Consider the following 17978-nt stretch of genomic DNA (forward strand, 5'->3'; position numbering starts at 1 on the left):
AGTGATCTCATCGTAGTCTCTGTGTCTTAGTTGAACTGCACTGGTGTGCACGCGCGGAGTCCGAAGGTCTCACGATAGATTCTTCTTGGGAATTCTTAATTTTCTCTTTGTCCCACGGTTGTGACAGGATGCTTTTCTGAGTCATCATTCTCCAACCAATGTAAACATAGAAAATAGTATTTAAGTTTTGAAATAATATAAAACCAGCTTTTTCAATCGTTGAAGAAATTTCTACCCTCCCCTCTTGTCAACGTTGGTAACTGGAAAGTCTCGAAAATGTGTTATACGAAAGTTCTATTCACTTATTTACTTATTTTATATTAAGGTTAATAATCCGGTTTTCGCTGAAATATATGAAAGTTTAATTTACCCCAAGAAATATCAGTGTATCCTCCAAACAAGTACTGGTCATTTTTTATGATGACCACGGTGTGATTTTTGAGGTCGCACCTGGTGTGGAAGGTATTTAGCCATTTAAAGGTTCTCAGTTAGTTCATGCATGTAGACAAGTGACAATTTTTAGATGTTAAATAAACACTTGCAGGAGATTAGTATATTGCTATGTCATTGAACGGACATTTTAAATGTTTTTCACCGTTGGATTTAAAAAAGGTTTAAGAAAATGAAAGGGTTTTCATAAGGTGATAAGTTAACCTTCTTTCTCCGTGTCCATACCTTCATTCGCATTAGTAAAGATTAAACTTAATTTTCAGAGAAAGAATCTCGTAAATAGTGACTTCCACTAACTGTGTCAAAGGAGTCTACTTTGTATAAGTAAAATCAGAGTCTTGATTATTACTGTTTGACAGCTTTATTCATGTATCCAATTATTACACAGCAATCTATGGCTAAGGTAACTTTATCACTTGTAAAAATTGTAGTTATGTCATGTTTTGTTTCTCACCAAAATTTATATTTACCTAAGTAATAATGTAAGAAGTACAATAAAAATTGATATCAACGATGATTATGAGGGAACAAAACAGGTAGCAGGAAGTGAATAGAATCAATAACTATTTCGTGCCGGGATACAGTGCTATTTATGTTGAAATCAGGCCTCTTCGTTTGCTTAAATAAGCGTAACTGTAGCTGTTTTTGAATGGGAAACAAAAATATGCATTGATCTTGCAGATGTTTAAATAGGAAAACGTTTCTTCCACCATCAACATCAGCCGCAAGTTGTCTGAGGATTCTTGACTGAGACCTCTTTTAGAAAAGGTCGGGCGTTTTTATTACCTATCACAGGTAAATGATTTCGTCACTGAAAAAGCTATGCTGAAGGCTATGCCCCTCTAAATTAAACGAAAAAAAAATATGTATAGGAAGTATTCTTTCTAGTACCTTGCGAGGTATGAGACGTTAAATTGTTAACGCGCATGGTATGATAGCACCAATCCATGGGTGTATTAAAGTTATTATCTTTACTGAAAAAGCTCGGTTGCTTTAGAAAATATCAGTTTTTTTTATTTGACTGAAAGGAAACAATTATACGACATGAGTACGGTTTGTAGATGATTAGTGTGTAAAATGCGTTAAGATGAAAAAGCGTATAATAACTTTCTCAAACGATCTAACAAAGCCAAGTGCACCTGCATAATCCAGTCGCTCAATATTGTTTGGCTTGGCACAAACATTCTCAAAAGGCATGGTATATTAATGCAATTCATAAATGTGAAATCAGGTTTGTTGTACATTCCCCCCTAAATGAAAGCAAAATAAACGGGCGAAAACAAGAAACGCGTGAAATGTTATTGCTAGCCTACACGGTAGGCATCTTATTAGGGCGAGTTAACGTTGCATTTTCGCCGGTTATATTTGATTTTACTTACCAAAATTATGTCTGTTCTGCAGGTTATTGCGTTCTCGATTAAAACGCTTCTTCTCATCTTTCACCTTATTCGTACCTTCAGCTTTTAAAGCTTCGATTAGTATCTAAACTGGCCCTGAATTTCAAGCCGAAGCTTCCAGCGTGTGCAGCCGATGACGAGAACTTAATGTAAAAGATAATGATGATGAAATTGTATTTTGTGCTAATATTTATTGTTATTCTTCCTTTTCATACAGTCTCGAATTCAATTGATGTGTCGTTTTATCAAATTCCTAACCCCTACATAATTGAATGTTAGTGTTCTAATTAGGTCGCTAGCTCTTGCTTATCAGTTTGTGTTTAGAACTTCACACTTTTGCTTAAAGAAGAAACCATCGTGCTCATCATCGCTAAGGATCTGCAATTATTGCTATGATCAATATCGTTAACGTATCACGTTATTTCAATCATTATTATTATCATTATTATTATTGTTATTATCATTATCATCATAATTTTTATCATGATCATTATTGATATTGCTATTATTATTTTTATTATTATTATTATTAAATGTATTATCATCTTTGTATTTTCAAAGCGTATCCTTAATTTATAAACACCCCGTTGCATTATAGTGAAAAGGAGTACAATGCGGACGCATAAAAGGCATCATTGTATATGCAAAAGAGTGACGTCATAGAACAAGATTTGTGTCAGGTTTGTGTAGACGTCCCTCCCTTCCGGCTACACCTAGGCTAAGTAACTCTATGATTATTTTGTATTCACTGACTCTTAAACCCTTGATTGAACATGAATAATTAGGATATTGCTAAATGTGATCCTTCGATGATGGCTTGCCAGACAAAGAGGAGGGGGGACTGACAAAGAGGTGGGGAAGGGGGGTTCAGCGTCCTCAATTTGTTGCTTTTTTTTTCTCGTTGATCCCACTGCAGTATTGGACCTTGTCAAAATAGTGACACATGCGTTGCACAGTGCGACACCAATAGTTATGAAATACTACGTGGCTGCGCCATCGGGTTAACGGGAAAAGATTACCAAACAAGTGAGGTAGTCAGAGAAGAATCAGTATCCAGTTACATTTTTTAATTTGTTGTTCCTACATTTGGATTACTTTAGCCCAAACCTGAAGTCTTAGGGCGCTTACCATTTTTCAGAACTGACCGGTCGGTTCGGACCGAGCGTAAATGCAATGCGTCAGTTCTGAGAACTGAGAGAACTGGTTCTGGTCCAGCTGGCCCTGCTCTTGGAGTAGGGCCAGCTAGTTCTCTCGCTCCTGCACGGCTACACACGTGAAATTCGCGGGAATTTTGAGTGTTTGTTTTTATACAGTCAAAGGACGTGAAATGTTTAGAAAATGGTAGAGGCTGCTTCACGGACTTGTGGTAAGTATACGGAATCTAATTATTTTTTCACCTTGTCTTGATTGACGAGGATATTACTATTGCTTTCTCTAACCATACTGGTGGTGTGCAAACCTTATGTAATTTTTTTTATTGCAGAAATCGACGGTGAAGAAACGAAATTACTCACTTGGTCGACAAAAAGTACGAAATTATTAATTTTACTAAGACGTGAAAATGACGATCTATTCGCAAAAGGCAAAGTCCGTAAAAACGTGGCTTGGCAAAGAATTGCCGAAAAGTTCAATTTAACTTCATCAGTTAAAGTTACGGGAGAACAGTACTCTAACAAATGGAAGCAAAAACCGGCCACAGGCAATACGTCAACGGATGATGAGGAGGAATTACCTCTAGCAAGCTGCCGAGAGCCACCAAAGAAGAAGAAGAGACGACGCTCGAGGTCGTCCGCAACTGAAATGATTGTATTGTACAAGGAAAAAAAGCGGAAAGAGGAAGAAGCAAAAATTTTCATTGCGCAGAAAATGCATAATGAAAAAATGGGCATAATGGAGAGATTCCTTGACGTCCTGTCGAAGAAAGCAAATTGAGAACTTTAAAAACTTGGAGGTCCGGTTTATAATCTTTGTAGCCCACCAACTCTTACCGGGACAGGTTTCGTCTTCAGTTAACTCTGTAAAAACTAGCATGATCCATGCAAAGTAACTTTCGCTTCATACGATTTGTCTTTTTTTCATTAAGTTCCGTGAAAATATCCACCTCACAAATTATTTACCACTTTTAGAAAGGTTCCACATCCTTCATGCATGGTCAATACTCGTAATCATCTGGGCCGGGTTGTTCAAAGCTGGGTGGAGATAACCCAGGGTTAGTGTGAAATCTCGTTTTGGATCTGAAAGCTTTAAAACAAAATTCAGGACAATTCGTTTTGTCTACAATTTAATGATTGGATGCCCGTTCAAAGAATAGATAAAATTATCCCAGAAAGGCCTTGGAACAAAAGGATAGAGAAATCCCGAAAAAAATTTAACCCTGGGTTAGCACTAATCAGCCTTCGAACAACTGGGCCCTGGTCAGCATCTCAGCAATTATTTTCTGGTCGAAAGTGGCAAGATCAATGCACCACCAAGTAAATGAAGACTGAGCCCAAAATGTGTAGAGTTAAATTTGTCGAGCGTAAGGTATGCTTAAGCTTATGTTTAATATACCCTTGCGTTGAGGTTAAGATTTTATTTCCAATTAACTTCAGATTACCAGATTTATAATAAGATAAATTTTCGTATGATGCACGATCCTCGCAGTAGATAGCGCTATTTATGCAATAGCTATTTGTTAAAGTTGGGAATAGTCATTCTTCACAACGTGCATTGAAGTGTGGTGTCCCTCAGGGATCAGTTCTGGGCCCTTTGTTGTATTTGTTATACACATCACCTATTGCGGACATAATAAATGATCATGGACTATCATACCATCTATATGCTGACGACACCCAATTATATATTACCTTTGAATCTACCAGCTTGAATGACATCCAACAAGTGAAGTTGAGAGTGGAATGCTGTGTGAGGGACATTGATGAATGGATGATAAGAAACTATCTTAAACTAAACCAGGACAAAACGGACCTTGTAGTCATCAGTTCCAGATTCCATCCCATGCCTGACATCGGTCACATTACTGTTGGTTCTGAGTGCATTGCACCTCGTGACTCTGTTCGTAATTTAGGGGTTCAGTTTGATAGCATATTTAGTTTTGAGGAGCACATTAAGAACATTTGTAAATCATCATTCTATCATTTGAGAAATATTGCTAAAATCCGCAAGTACTTAAGCCAAGATACATGTAAAATCTTAGTCCATGCATTTATTAGTTCGAAAATTGATCACTGTGATTCCTTATTGCATGGCCTTCCTAAGTATCTGTTAGCTAGACTACAGGCAGTTCAGAATGCTGCAGCTCGTGTTGTCACATTGACACCGAGGCATGTTCATATATCTCCTATTTTAATTAATCTTCATTGGTTACCAGTTGAGTTTAGAATAACTTTTAAAGTCCTTTTATTGGTATACAAGGCCCTTCATGGCCTTGCACCTTCTTATATTTCTGACCTTTTGAATTTTAAAACATACTCTAGGTCATTGCGTTCTTCATGTAAAGAATATTTAGTGGTTCCAAGAAGCAGATTGAAAACATATGGAGACAGAGCTTTCTCTATTGCAGGACCTAAATTGTGGAACGATTTACCTCTAGAGATTAGGAAATGTGCTTCAGTGGCAACTTTTAAGCAATCCCTTAAAACTTTTTTATTTAAGTTAGCATATAGGTTATGAGATTCGTTTTGTTTTGAGATGTTTTTGATTTATATAGTAGATAACTTAGGCTATATTTGAATTATATTGTATATTGTAGATATTTTATATTATATATTTTTTATATTTTATTTTGTAATTAGGTAGCGCTTTGGACAATTATTGGATTTTAGCGCTATATAAATAAAATTATTATTATTATTATTATTATTATTATTATTATTATTATTAAATCAGACCTGAAAAAAATCAGGCCTGTACGTACGGGACTCGAACCACTGACCTCTGCGATACTAGTGCAGCGCTCTACCAATTGAGCTAACAAGCCAACTGGGAGCAGGCCGTTAAGTTGATTCGTAATAAACCTGTGAAAGTGATAAATGAGATAGAATGAATATATGAAGTTCATATATTTTGAACTGCGGTATTAGATACGTATGATGCACGATCCTCGCGGTAGATAGCGCTATTTATGCAATAGCGAAAATCAGTATATGAACTTCATATATTCATTCTATCCCAAGATAAATTTTATTTGTTGTGCTCACCGTGTGTGTTAACGTTTCTGGAATTTTCGACTCATTTGCTAGTTTGTCTCCCTTCACAATCTGTAAGCAGCATTGTAATGTATTGCCCAACGAAATACTGACAAGTTTATATTTTCTGTTACCTCATCATCCTCCTGTTTTAGTTAAGGGGACCGAATTTTTATTTACTGTTTGTCAGGTTTGAACACACACCGAATGCAACTATACATTTTGAATTTTCCCTTTGTAAACGTAGGTACAGGTTGTTGCGAATAAACTTTGTGATGACAGACCTACATAAAGTCGTTGTGTTTTTAATTTATACTGTTGACTGTGTTCTGAGGGTTGTCCACAACTACCTCTCAGTCCAAATTGCTTTGTTGATAATTCGATTTCAAATAGCCCTATAGTTCTTTCATTCTAGCCTACATTCCAAACACAAGGAATGAATTAAAGGGCTGAGTGTATGATCAAGGGCAAATAAAATAAACTCTAGCCTGACTTTTAAAGCTATTTTCCCGTTGTTTAGATTTGATTAAATGTTTAGGTTGACTTTCTTTCTATCTACTTAATTTTTTAGGTCAACACTCTTCGTCCTGTTTGGCCCATAATTTTGAAAAACATTTCAAAGATTTAAACACAAAACTTTCCCTTTGGTTGATCGAATTGATCAACGATTTTTTTAACACTACCTGACTTGGATGGAACCTACCAAAAATCATGCCAATACATGCATGAGCAAAACAGAGCATTGTGATTAAAAGTCAATGTTTATACATTTATGTTGTATATATGCCCTTTGTCCTCCAATCATTTGACCATTCAAGAAAAAATTAACAAATAATATTAGTGGTGAAGAAAGATGACCACCTGATTTCTCTTTGCAACTGCTTGCGGCCTTGGAACTGGAAAAGGAATTTGGCGGTCATAATCATTATCACCATCATCAAAAAAATCTTCAATTGTCCCATCATTGATGATGAGACAAAAATTGTGCAGAACACATGCTGCGGAAACCACTGATGGAACATCCTCAACATTCTCCATTTCAACATACTTCAAGCGCCTCCATCTGCCCTTTAACAAACCAAAGGCTCTTTCAATGGGTTGACGTTTATGGGCATGCTTACTGTTATAGGAAATTTGTGGTCCTGTTAAGTGACCATTGTCTCTCAATGAATAAAGGCTGATAGTCTCGAAAGAAACTGTTTGGGGATGCGTCGGTGGGAGTAACGAAATAATTTGGATATATCAACAAAGTTGAAATGGTAAATTAGCCACCGTAATGATTACAAAAGCTAACGTTTCGAGCGTTAGCCCTTCGTCGGAGCGAAGGGCTAACGCTCGAAACGTCAGCTTTTGTAATCATTACGGTGGCTAATTTACCATTTCAACTTTGTTGATATATCCAAATTATTACATTGTCTCTCAATGGCGACAGCAACTGCCTAAGGAAAATGTTGTATCACATTTCACTAAGAAGTAATGGCTAGTGACTACTGACTGAATGTCAAAATTCTATAAATCTATCATATAAAGGAGTACAAAGATGTATACCAGGTTGTCAGATGTGTTAAAATTTTATAAAACTAAAGCTAAATCATTATTATTATTACATCTCTGTGTTTACAGAGGAAACAGGATGGCAAAAGGACTATGTATACTTTTATCAGCAAACAGAATACACACAAAACTTCAGCAGAATTATTCAGGCTAATGTATTACGCACCTTTGGAGTGGATATGCCGGCTGAATCCCCAAGAAGATGGGTGTCACCTGGAAAAAGGTTGTCAGCTGCATGGTATAAGGGGGAATTTCTCAGGACTTTAGCATCATGAACAGACCCAGGCCATCCCACATAAATGTCTGTGAAACGGAGGGTGTGATCACATGTTCCCTACACATATAACATATAGAGACTCGAGTTACTATACAAAATACAGTAAAACCCATCTGTAAGAACCTATATTTTTTTATGTCAAATAAAATAAGTCCCTGTATTTTAAAGGCAGTTAATTATTGGCAATTTAGGCCTCAATAGGTTCTTAATTGGTTCTTAATTTCTTTAAAGGAAATATAGTTGTTGGATACATAATAATATACATGAGAAAATTTCTCAGTTCTGATTGGTTAAAATGAATGCAGTTTTCAGTTAATTCAGTGCAGAAGAGAGTTAATTCAGTGCAGAAGAGGGTTAATTCAGTGCAAAGAAGGAAACAAACCAGGCATTCTGATTGGTCAGAATGATTGGTCAATGTCAATGTGAAGGTCAAGGTCAAGGTCAATGTCCGGTCAATGTCACTTGCAGGGTTTGAATAAATTATTTTTGCACGTGATGCGCGCGCTTTTCTTCTGCGTAGTTATGAGAAGCTAACTCGTATTTTTTCATGTATATTATTAATAGATAATCACATGACTTTCTCGTGCAATTTGGAATGAATAAGTACTTGTAAAATTTTTCAAAGACCACAAATTGCACTCGCCCACGGGCTCATGCAATTTTGTTAGTCTTTGAAAAAATTTACTCGTGCTTATTTATTCCAAATTGCACTCGAAATCATGTGATTACCTATACAAAAAGATAAAGTTGGGTTTTTCTGTATAAATGTATAGTATTTACTCACAACTGTACTATGATTAGCCTCACAAATCTAATAACAGAAAGTACATGTGGTGTAAATATCTCTCAATGATAAGAAGAGTTCTGTAGTCCGATTGCTTGTTTAAAATGTAAAATAATTTAACGATAACCCATAAACATCAGGTTCTTTTTATGGCTATATAATTAAAAGGGCAAATTTCTGTCAGCAGGGTCAAACCACTAGGATTTGACATGCAGGTTTTTACTGTGTAAGGAAACCTTTGTGTTACCTGCCCCGATCACTAAACCTATTATGTTTTAAGGGCTAGTTAGCCTGTGCCCTAGAAAGATTAAATCTACCGGTACTCAGGGTGACGGAGACAAAAATAATGCAAACCGTAGACAACTGAATGGAGAAACTACTGCAGTTCAGTTATTGATTCAAAGGTAAACTAATTAACTCATATTGATAAGGAATAAATGAAAAAAAGCATCCAACACTGCACTCTTTTGTAGGAGTCTCTTGAATTTATATATCTGCTTAGCGGATTCGTGGAGCCAGCTGCAGCCTTCTCCACCTTAGAACAAGTGTTTCTGGCATATGAGAAATTGGAAATAAAGGACCAGACGAGCAGCGCCTCTCAGGCCAAAAAGTTGCCTTCCGGAGCGGTGCAACAGCCCAACATCGTTGCCTCAAAGTTCAAGTGCCTGAGGAGACTAGACACTGAACAGCTAGCGGAGCTGTTGGGGAATTTGGCGGATGGTAAACTGTCGTTTGCAGAATTAAAGGAAAGGGCAGTAGAGGTAAAAAACACAGCAGCTCTGAAGGTGGAATTCGTAAAGAAAGCTGGCTGTCGATTATGGAAGGAGGCGGAAGAGAGGTCTTCATTCAGTATAACAGTTTAACAACTTCGAAACTCAACTATTACCACTATTGATTACACTTCTACTTAATCATAAAGTTTTGTTCATGTGTCCATGTCCGTTGTGATAAAAAATTCTTACTTTGAAATGCACCTATCAATTTATGATCCATTTTCTGTACAATGGCCTTGTTGTAGAATAGTGAAATGGTTCAAAAACACCAAGCTCAAAGCCACAAGATAAATTGCCAAGTACAGTTTTATTATCATAATTTTTTTATGGAGGGGAGTAATTGTGCTCTTACAGCTTTTTCCTTCGCTTGGCATTAGAGGTTTCCCCATTTCACTGGACGCGATGTTCTTCAGCCGTCTATCAGCACTGACAAAAAGGGGAAGACAAGTGCCGAATTCATGGCACTTGTCGAAAGAGCCCTTCAAGCTGAAGTGGGAGAAGAAGACAACGGTATAGTTCCTACAACTAATAGAAGGCGATAATAGGTGCAAGTTATTTAGGTAATTTTGTCACTTTTGGTTAATTACCGTACCAACAGCTTAGAAATGATACAGAAGAATGTTTCTGCGTCGAAAGCAATCGATGCTATCACTTTAAACTGTACTTATATGGCTTCTTTTCAGCTTTCTTTCAGCTTTCTTTCTCTATACTTTCGCGCATCAACGGGCAATTTTATTGCGCAATTTCTTCTGTCTCTGCCGTATCACTGAAAGGAATCCCCTTTGGTGGTGCTGATCTAATCATTATACAGAAACAGAAAGTAAGCTCATCGCTGGTTTTTTTTTTTTGGTTTTTTTTTCTTTTTCTTAAATTCTCTTAACAAGATTCTTACATGCAAATGAGGCTATTGTTGACTGCTTTTAATTTTTCAAATTTGACAACTTTCCAGAACTGGAGTGAGGAAAAATTAAAGTCTACTTTAAGGCAGATATGTGGCCTGAACACAAGGCTAAAGATGACTCACTACATCACTGTTGTAAGAGAAAGAGATGAATCCCTTACACAAACCCTGGAGGAATGCAGCCCGGGAGGGTAGGCTTACACGTTGTATGTTGCCTGGAGTAGGATGTCCGCTGAAGGTAACATTTAACTTTGTTTTTTTCATTTGGTTTAGAAAATTTCCAATTTAATTTCCATTTAGTGCTAAGTCTTGATTTAGTGATAAATTAAACGACTCAGTGTGGCATGATAGTCTCTGAATGCTTAAATCTCTTGCAAACAACTGGCCCTGGACTGACAGATGTCGTCGAAAAAAATTGTGTCATTATTGCTGGCACACCATCGAAAAGTGCCACAAATTGGTTTGTGGCTGAGAATGAGGTGGACCTCATGCAACACATCATAAAGTTTTTCGTGCCTCCAAGAGGGATTGTATTAGAGTTTGGAGACTCGTATACTCTAGGTAAGACACAATTATACAAACAAAATGTACTAAAGTTGCACATTTTACAGACATTGAGTCCTTTATTTTCTGCCATAATACAGTTACGAAAATGGTTAAAGGAAGTGAGACAAAACTGCTGACTTGCAGTAGCCTGCAGTCAAAACATCTTTAAACAATACCAATAGCTGCAAAAGGTAATAACTTGTTTATCCCTTATTTTTATGTTTCAGTGAGTTCCTGCCTGAAAATGTCTGTTCAAAGGAGCGTGAACTTATTATCCGTATATAATGACGAGAAGACTGTTTCCGGTTTTAGGAAAGAAGCTGTCACACTGAGCCGTTCAGCATGCGAGGGATCAGGGTCTAAAGATAACGACGAGTAGAGAAATTGCTTTGCAAGACAATCGTACTGAATGTAGATTTATGATCCCTTCGCCGGAAAAATTGTTTGAGTGAAAGTTTCCAACAGATCAGTCAAGAGTCATTTCAATGAGGTTAACCGTTAGCCGTTAAAAAGCAAACAAATTTCGCCGCAAGGCGAAAAGATTGAAAATTTTTGACCGTTTGTCTGAAAAAAAGTCTAGCGCGATATTTTTTTCATTTGAACGCAACGGGAAGAAATTTGCCGTTAGCTGTAAAAACCACTACCCTATTGAGACACTTTTATCAAAGAACACACGTGAATAACAATTGAGTATAGACCCAGTGTAGTCTAAAATGTTTGTAATTCCTTCGTATACGCGTGATTGGGTATGACATGGAAATTCCATGGGCCTTCTTTTACACGAATTAGATACTATTATGAATATTTGAATGAGTATTACATGGAAATTTCCATAAACCTGTTTTGAAAAGGTATTTTGGACACTAAATTTTTAGCAAATGAGTCAGTATTACTTATAAAATTCCATGCACCCATTTTGGGCTAAGAAAGTTTGAAATTATTATAGTTTTTTGCGTGTGAAAGAGTATTACATGGATATTTCCATGTACCCGCTTTGGTCAGGACTGTTGGATACTGCTTGTATACGTGGATAAAAAGTATTACATGGAAATTTCCATGGATCATTTTGGTAGGCACTATCCGGCAAAATGAAATCGTAAAAGTATTTCATGGAATTCTCCGTGTACTTGTTTAAATTGGCTCAGAATGATTGATACTATTTGTATACGTGAATAAGTATCACATGGAAATTTCTATGTACCCTCCCTTTTTGGCCAAGAACGTTTGAAACTGTTTTTTTTTTTTTTTTTTTTTAACGTTAAATGAGTATTACATGGATATTTCTATGTACCTGTTTTGATTAAGAATATTTGATACTATTTTGTATGCGCGAATACGTATTACATGTTCATGGAATATTCCATGGACCCGTTTTGGCCAAAAGTGTTTGAATTTATTTTTTTACGCGTAAATGGGTATTACATGGAAATTTCCATGTACCCGTTCAATTTTTTTTTCTTTTTTTTTTTTTTTACGTTTAAATGAGTATTACATGAATATTTTTATGTACCTGTTTTGATTAAGAATGTTCGATACTGTTTTGTGTACGCGAGTATTGCATGTACATGGAAAATTCCATAGGCCTGTTTCGGCCAAAAGTGTTTGAAAATATTTTTTTTTATGCGTAAATGGATATTACATGGAAATTTGCTTGTACCCCTTTCAATTTTGTTTAAAAATGATTGATACTGTTAAGTATACGTGAATGAGTATTACATGGAAATTTCCATGGCCTTTTTGTTTGGCACAATTGTATTGAAATCATAAAGAATACTGACAAGTTTTCTTCTCTGAAAAAGAAATCGACATTTAAATGGTTTACTTAACGATTCGAGGGATATATGTGCCGCTGTTTGGGCGAGTTATTATAATATTAGGATATCGTTCACCACTGATAACTGGGAAAGTAGACGCAAACATGCTCATTTTTTTACTGTTTAGTAAAAAGTTGAAAGAAACCAATTAAATTGTTTTGAAATTGACTGAAACAAATATAAATTTTGATGGCCGATTGACTCACTGAAATTGTTGATTGAGCCGTGAGTCTTAGTTCATGGACAACCGCTCGGTGATTTTGGCAATTCTTTGCTATAACCTTAGTAAGTATATCATGGCAAAGTTTCATTTTTTTCCAAATTTCTTACTTCAGAAAATCTGAACTTAAAAAATTACGTGTTAATATTACAGCAGCTCGTTCCGATAGCGGTGATTTTGACATCGTCTGTATTTGTGAAACTTGGCTGCATTAAACGATCTTCGATAGCGAGATTCTTTCGGACTATTCCATCTTTCGGAGAGATAGAGGAGAACGCATTGAAGGCGGCGCTCTCGTTGCTGTGAAAGTAGATATTAGATCCCTGAGGCGCATAGACCGAGAGAGGGAGGAAGTCGAGCTAATCGTACTCGAGCTCAAAAACGATCACGGCAAACCAGTGCTTTTGTATTGTTTTTACCATCCTGGCACTGCGCCTGAGCCTCTTATTGGACTGAACTCCTCGCTTGTTGAAACTAGCGAAAATAGCTGTAATGTCACGGTGGTTGGAGATTTTAATCTTTCGGAACTTGACTGGTCGGAAGATTGCACTGCTCCAGTAAATACTGGATCGAGGTCTGATCACAGTGTATTCTGCGATCAGTGAGTGACAATTTATTTCAGCAATTTATACCTAGACCAACTCAACGTTCTTGAAGGTGCTTCGTCAAAATGGGCCCTTGTCACCTCTGGAGTGCCCCAAGGGAGGCTCTTGGGTCCGCTTATGTTTGTTATTTTTGTTGACGACCTACCTGACGCTACAAATGGTGAAGTAAACACCGCGCTTTATGCTGATGATTCTAAGACATTTGGTGCTGTCAAGGGCGTTCACGATTGCGGAGTTATGCGGAACACCCTCTCATATATGGGTGAATGGACGCGATAGAATAACATCAAAATAAAGTCCCTACAGTCACACGCAAGAAATAACCTGCACATTACAATTACACCCTTAACAACGTGCAACTTACTCGTGTGGCTGAAGAGAATGACCTAGGGATCGTTGCCACTAATACTCTTTCATGGGTCAAACATATTAATGCTATTGTGTCGAAAGCGAATAAGTTACTTGGTCTTCTAAAGCGTACTTGCCCGCTTTTGACAAACGTGGCAGTCAGACGGACACTATGTTTGTCCCTTGTTAAATCGCAACTTTGCTATGGAACGCAAATGTGGTCTCCAAATCATAGCTACCTACAAGACAAGATTGAGCGCGTGCAGAGAAGAGCCACCAGATGAATTCTGCGGTCTCGCATTGGAGAAATCTCTTATAAGGAAAGACTTATTAGACTGGATTTGCTACCACTAGTATATGATAGAGAGCTTAAAGATATGACGTTTTTTTTATAAATGCTTGTGTGGACAATTAGATCTAAATGTCCACGGATTCGTTTCTTTTGTAACTCATGGCCGTACTAGGCTTAGTAATTCCTTCAACTTAAAAATCCTTAGTTGCAAAAGCTCTACATTTCAAGCTTCTTATTTTAAAAGGATTGTAAAGTTATGGAATTTTATCTGTAAATCTGTGCCTGATCAGCTTCTCCAGTTTCGATGTTTTTATTAACTCTTTAAAATGAACTCTGACGAGCCTTTTGCGTACAACATTTGACGTGGAATACCCTTGCACTTGGTCTCTTGTGAGGTCGTGCGCTTGCCACCGCTCATAGTTCACATGCTGATATATATTATTTGTTTGAGTTTTTAGATTCCCTAGCGTATTTTTTTGTTTATTTTTTTTTTTCTTTTGGGCAGCACCTCGCATGGGTCCTTCGGTCTCGTTCGTGCTCGTCCATTTGGGTGTTTTATTTTCTTTTCTTTTCTTAAAAGATTATCTAAGTCGTATAATTTGAGACCCAATAAAGTTATTAGAAAAAAAATTACAGTAGATAGACAGGGGAAGGGAATTAACTCACTTAAAAAGGATATGTTTTAAGTGCATCTGTGGGGCTATTGGTCGACTGTGTCATCCAAAAAATACGATGCACCTAAAAAGTTAGATCCCATTGGTTAGTCTCACGCTCGAAATAAACCCCAGCCTTCGTTCATCTAAGAAGTACAAAGACTGGATCTGCGATGGAAGGGTAATTCTGCTTCTTATATATAAACATGTAAACGACCCAAAATTAATATTTCTGAACTACATCGGCTTCAAGTTCTGCCTCAGTGATATTTATTTTACATTGGTTCAACCTGGTTTGTGGTTACGTCTTTTTACTTAGCTAAGTCATTAGTTAAGAGCGTTGGTCTTTCATGTGCTGTTCACTAATTTTTTTACCCCTGTTGCCTTCTTGGTCCCCATTCATCGGTGGACCTGGCCAAAATGGTGGGACGTGTGTGCCACAGTACGATACCAATAGCTATGTATGTGTTTGTGCCATCGGATTTCCTGGGAAGGATTTTCAGAGTTGCTTTAAGTTAAAGTGCACCTAAACCCAAAATTTTTTTTTTGCTTAACGAAATAAGCGTATTTTTTTGGAGTATTTCTGTGCAAACATTTTTTTTATTTGCTCAAATCTTCAATTGTCTGTGCCCAGTCAAAATATGGAAAATCGGCCGCCATCTTGCCCCACGGCCGAGTTTAAAGAGGAATGGCTCTAGCGGGTAACCGCCTCCCGGTTAGCTCAAATGGATAGAGCGCTGGACTGTTGTGCGGGAGGTCGAGGGTTCGAGCCCCGGCCGGACCAACACTCAGGGTCTTAAAAATAATTGAGAAGAATTTGCTACCTTTCTATAACATCAAGAAATGGTTAGATATTCTAGTCTTCTCGGATAGGGACGAATAAATGGAGGTCCCGTCTCCTGCAGGGTTGGGGTAGGAGACGTTAATTTCCCACACACGAGATTACTGTGTGATGGATGTCCTCCCCTGGGGTGGGATGGGTGGGATATAGGGCGCACTTAATAAGGAGCCTCGCTCTGTTGTGCGACCCTCACCACACTCTGGTGAAAGTGAGTAAATCAAAATCAAATCGAGAACACGAAAGTCTGTATTTCACACATTTTCGCTTGTTTAGGAAGGTTGTAGTCGATTTTGTCCGAAAATATGCCGACTAAGTGTGTTATAGGAGGATGTAGTAACGTGCGAAATTTGCAAGAGGGTATCACGCTTCATACATTCCTCATACAATACACCTGGTCGGCATATTTCGGACAATATCGACCACAACCTTCCCAAACAAGTGAAAATGTGTGAAAAGCAGACTTTCGTGTTCTCGATTTGACGTCACATTATCCGCTAGAGCCATTCCTCTTTAAACTCGGTCGTGGGGCAAGATGGGGGCCGATTTTCCGTATTTTGGCTAGGCACAGAAGATTTAAGATTTAAGCAAATTAAAAAATTTTTGCACAGAAATACTCCAAAAAATAAGCTTATTTCGTTAAGCGAAAAAAAAATTTGGGTTTCGGTGCACTTTAAAAGAAACCCGAAGTATTAGATATGCTAACAACATTTTGGTCAAAGAATAGAAAATGATAGCCTGTCAGGATCTTCCCAAGATAACATGACCTTAATTTACAATAAAACAAAATGATGCGTTCGTTGGCGGACGCTCTGCATTTAGAAAACAATCGCATCCTTACAGTCTTTTGTTTCTCGTTTTAGACCTATCAAAGACTCCATGCACTGTAGTGGCTAGGTTACTCTTGCCGCAGTGTTAACAACAAGGTTGAATTTCCTAACCCTTACAAGGACCACACGAGCCGCACAAGACTTATTTTGTAACATGTCAATTTTTTTTATACGGTTATCGACGACTGCAAGAATGATCCATGTAAGAATAAAGGAACTTGCATCGGTCGCATCAATGGTTTCGACTGCCGTTGTCCACTTGGATTTGTTGGTCCTCGATGTGAACATATATTAGGTAAAGTTTACAAAACTATTTAAAAGATAGTCGAAGACGGGGGGTCAGAAAGAAAGAAAGTCTTAAGCACTCTAAACAACAAACGTGTCTAGTTACAATGATAAGGTTGAGATCGGACGTAAGCATTATCAGGCGCCTCTGGCAGCCGCTTAAGTCCATGTAACGATCTCACTTTCCCTCTCATCCCACCCAGGGGAGGACATCCACCACACAGTAATCTCGTGCGTGGGAAATTAACGTCTCCTACCCCTAACCCTGCAGGAGACGGGCCTACGGTTTATTCGTCCTTATCCGAGAAGAATAGAATATCTATCCATTTCTTGATATTATAGAAAGGTAGCAAACTCTCCTCACTTATTTTAATACCGTGAGTATTGGTCCGGCCGGGGCTCGAACCCTCGACCTCCCGCACAACGCAATCCGGCGCTCTGACCAATTGAGCTCTAACCAATTGAGCTAATTTAGCTCAATTGGGGTGGGGGAGGGGTAATGCTATGGAACAGTCGTAACGGTTATTATAATTTACGCAGAACTTAAAATTGATACAACGTTCTGACTATTCCTAAACCTGTGGTCAGTCAGCCAGTCAAACAAAAATATTTGTTAGTTTTGCTAATGTCTGTCAGTCCTATTTTCCGATTACTATTCTTGTGACGCGTTTTTAATCAGCTCATGAAAATAGTGCCATATATGTGTTATTAGATGATCATTCTAAAATTATCATTAATAATGATCATTACCGTTATGTTGTATTTGCTGTGGTTTAATTGTTCGAAAGCTTTAACAAAATTTCAGGATGCATGAAATTGCAATCAGCACACTTCACTCCGATCATGATGGTCAAGAACTCGAGTTATGTCTGAATAACCGTTCATAGTATTCACAATGTGACATCGTTGCTATTTTTTACAGGTATATCTATTAATTCTACAATTTTGTCAAACATCGAGAGCTTTGTCGGCAACCTTTCAAATTTCGCGGAAACTTTTGTCGCAAAGAATTCACGATGGCTGTTGTGCCACCGAGCCTCCACGCATAGCTGGGCTGCACGCACCTTTCACACCAATTTGCGACCATAAATATCACACCGTGACTATCATCAAGAATGACCAGTACGTGTTTGGAGGATACCAAAACAGGGACCAGCGTATGTCAGATGTTACCATCAGACAGGTACCAGAATTCGGATAAATTAAAAGTCAGCAAGAGATTTC

The 17978-nt window shown here is 37.7% G+C and overlaps 1 protein-coding gene and 2 pseudogenes across 1 annotated transcript; all 3 read left to right on the forward strand.

Annotated features, from left to right (window-relative positions):
- LOC148739503 (uncharacterized) overlaps window positions 1-17978 on the forward strand; it is a 52702-nt pseudogene that overhangs the window by 21017 nt on the left and 13707 nt on the right.
- LOC148739504 (uncharacterized) lies at window positions 3186-3779 on the forward strand. The gene is made up of 2 exons (XM_088747946.1): window positions 3186-3213; window positions 3331-3779. The coding sequence occupies exons 1-2, from the start codon at window positions 3186-3188 to the stop codon at window positions 3777-3779; spliced, it is 477 nt and encodes a 158-aa protein (XP_088604072.1).
- LOC148739505 (uncharacterized) lies at window positions 8859-11006 on the forward strand (annotated as a pseudogene).

Source organism: Stylophora pistillata, chromosome 2 (genome assembly GCF_964205215.1).
Source record: "Stylophora pistillata chromosome 2, jaStyPist1.2, whole genome shotgun sequence".
Lineage (NCBI taxonomy): Eukaryota > Metazoa > Cnidaria > Anthozoa > Scleractinia > Pocilloporidae > Stylophora > Stylophora pistillata.

What these genes read in the sequence shown, in the direction of transcription:
- LOC148739504 (XM_088747946.1), top strand. Translation starts at nt 3,186, where the DNA reads ATGGTAGAGGCTGCTTCACGGACTTGTG. An exon ending in GGCTGCTTCACGGACTTGTG is followed by an intron (nt 3,214 to 3,330) that starts GTAAGTATACGG and finishes TTTTTATTGCAG; the next exon opens with AAATCGACGGTGAAGAAACG.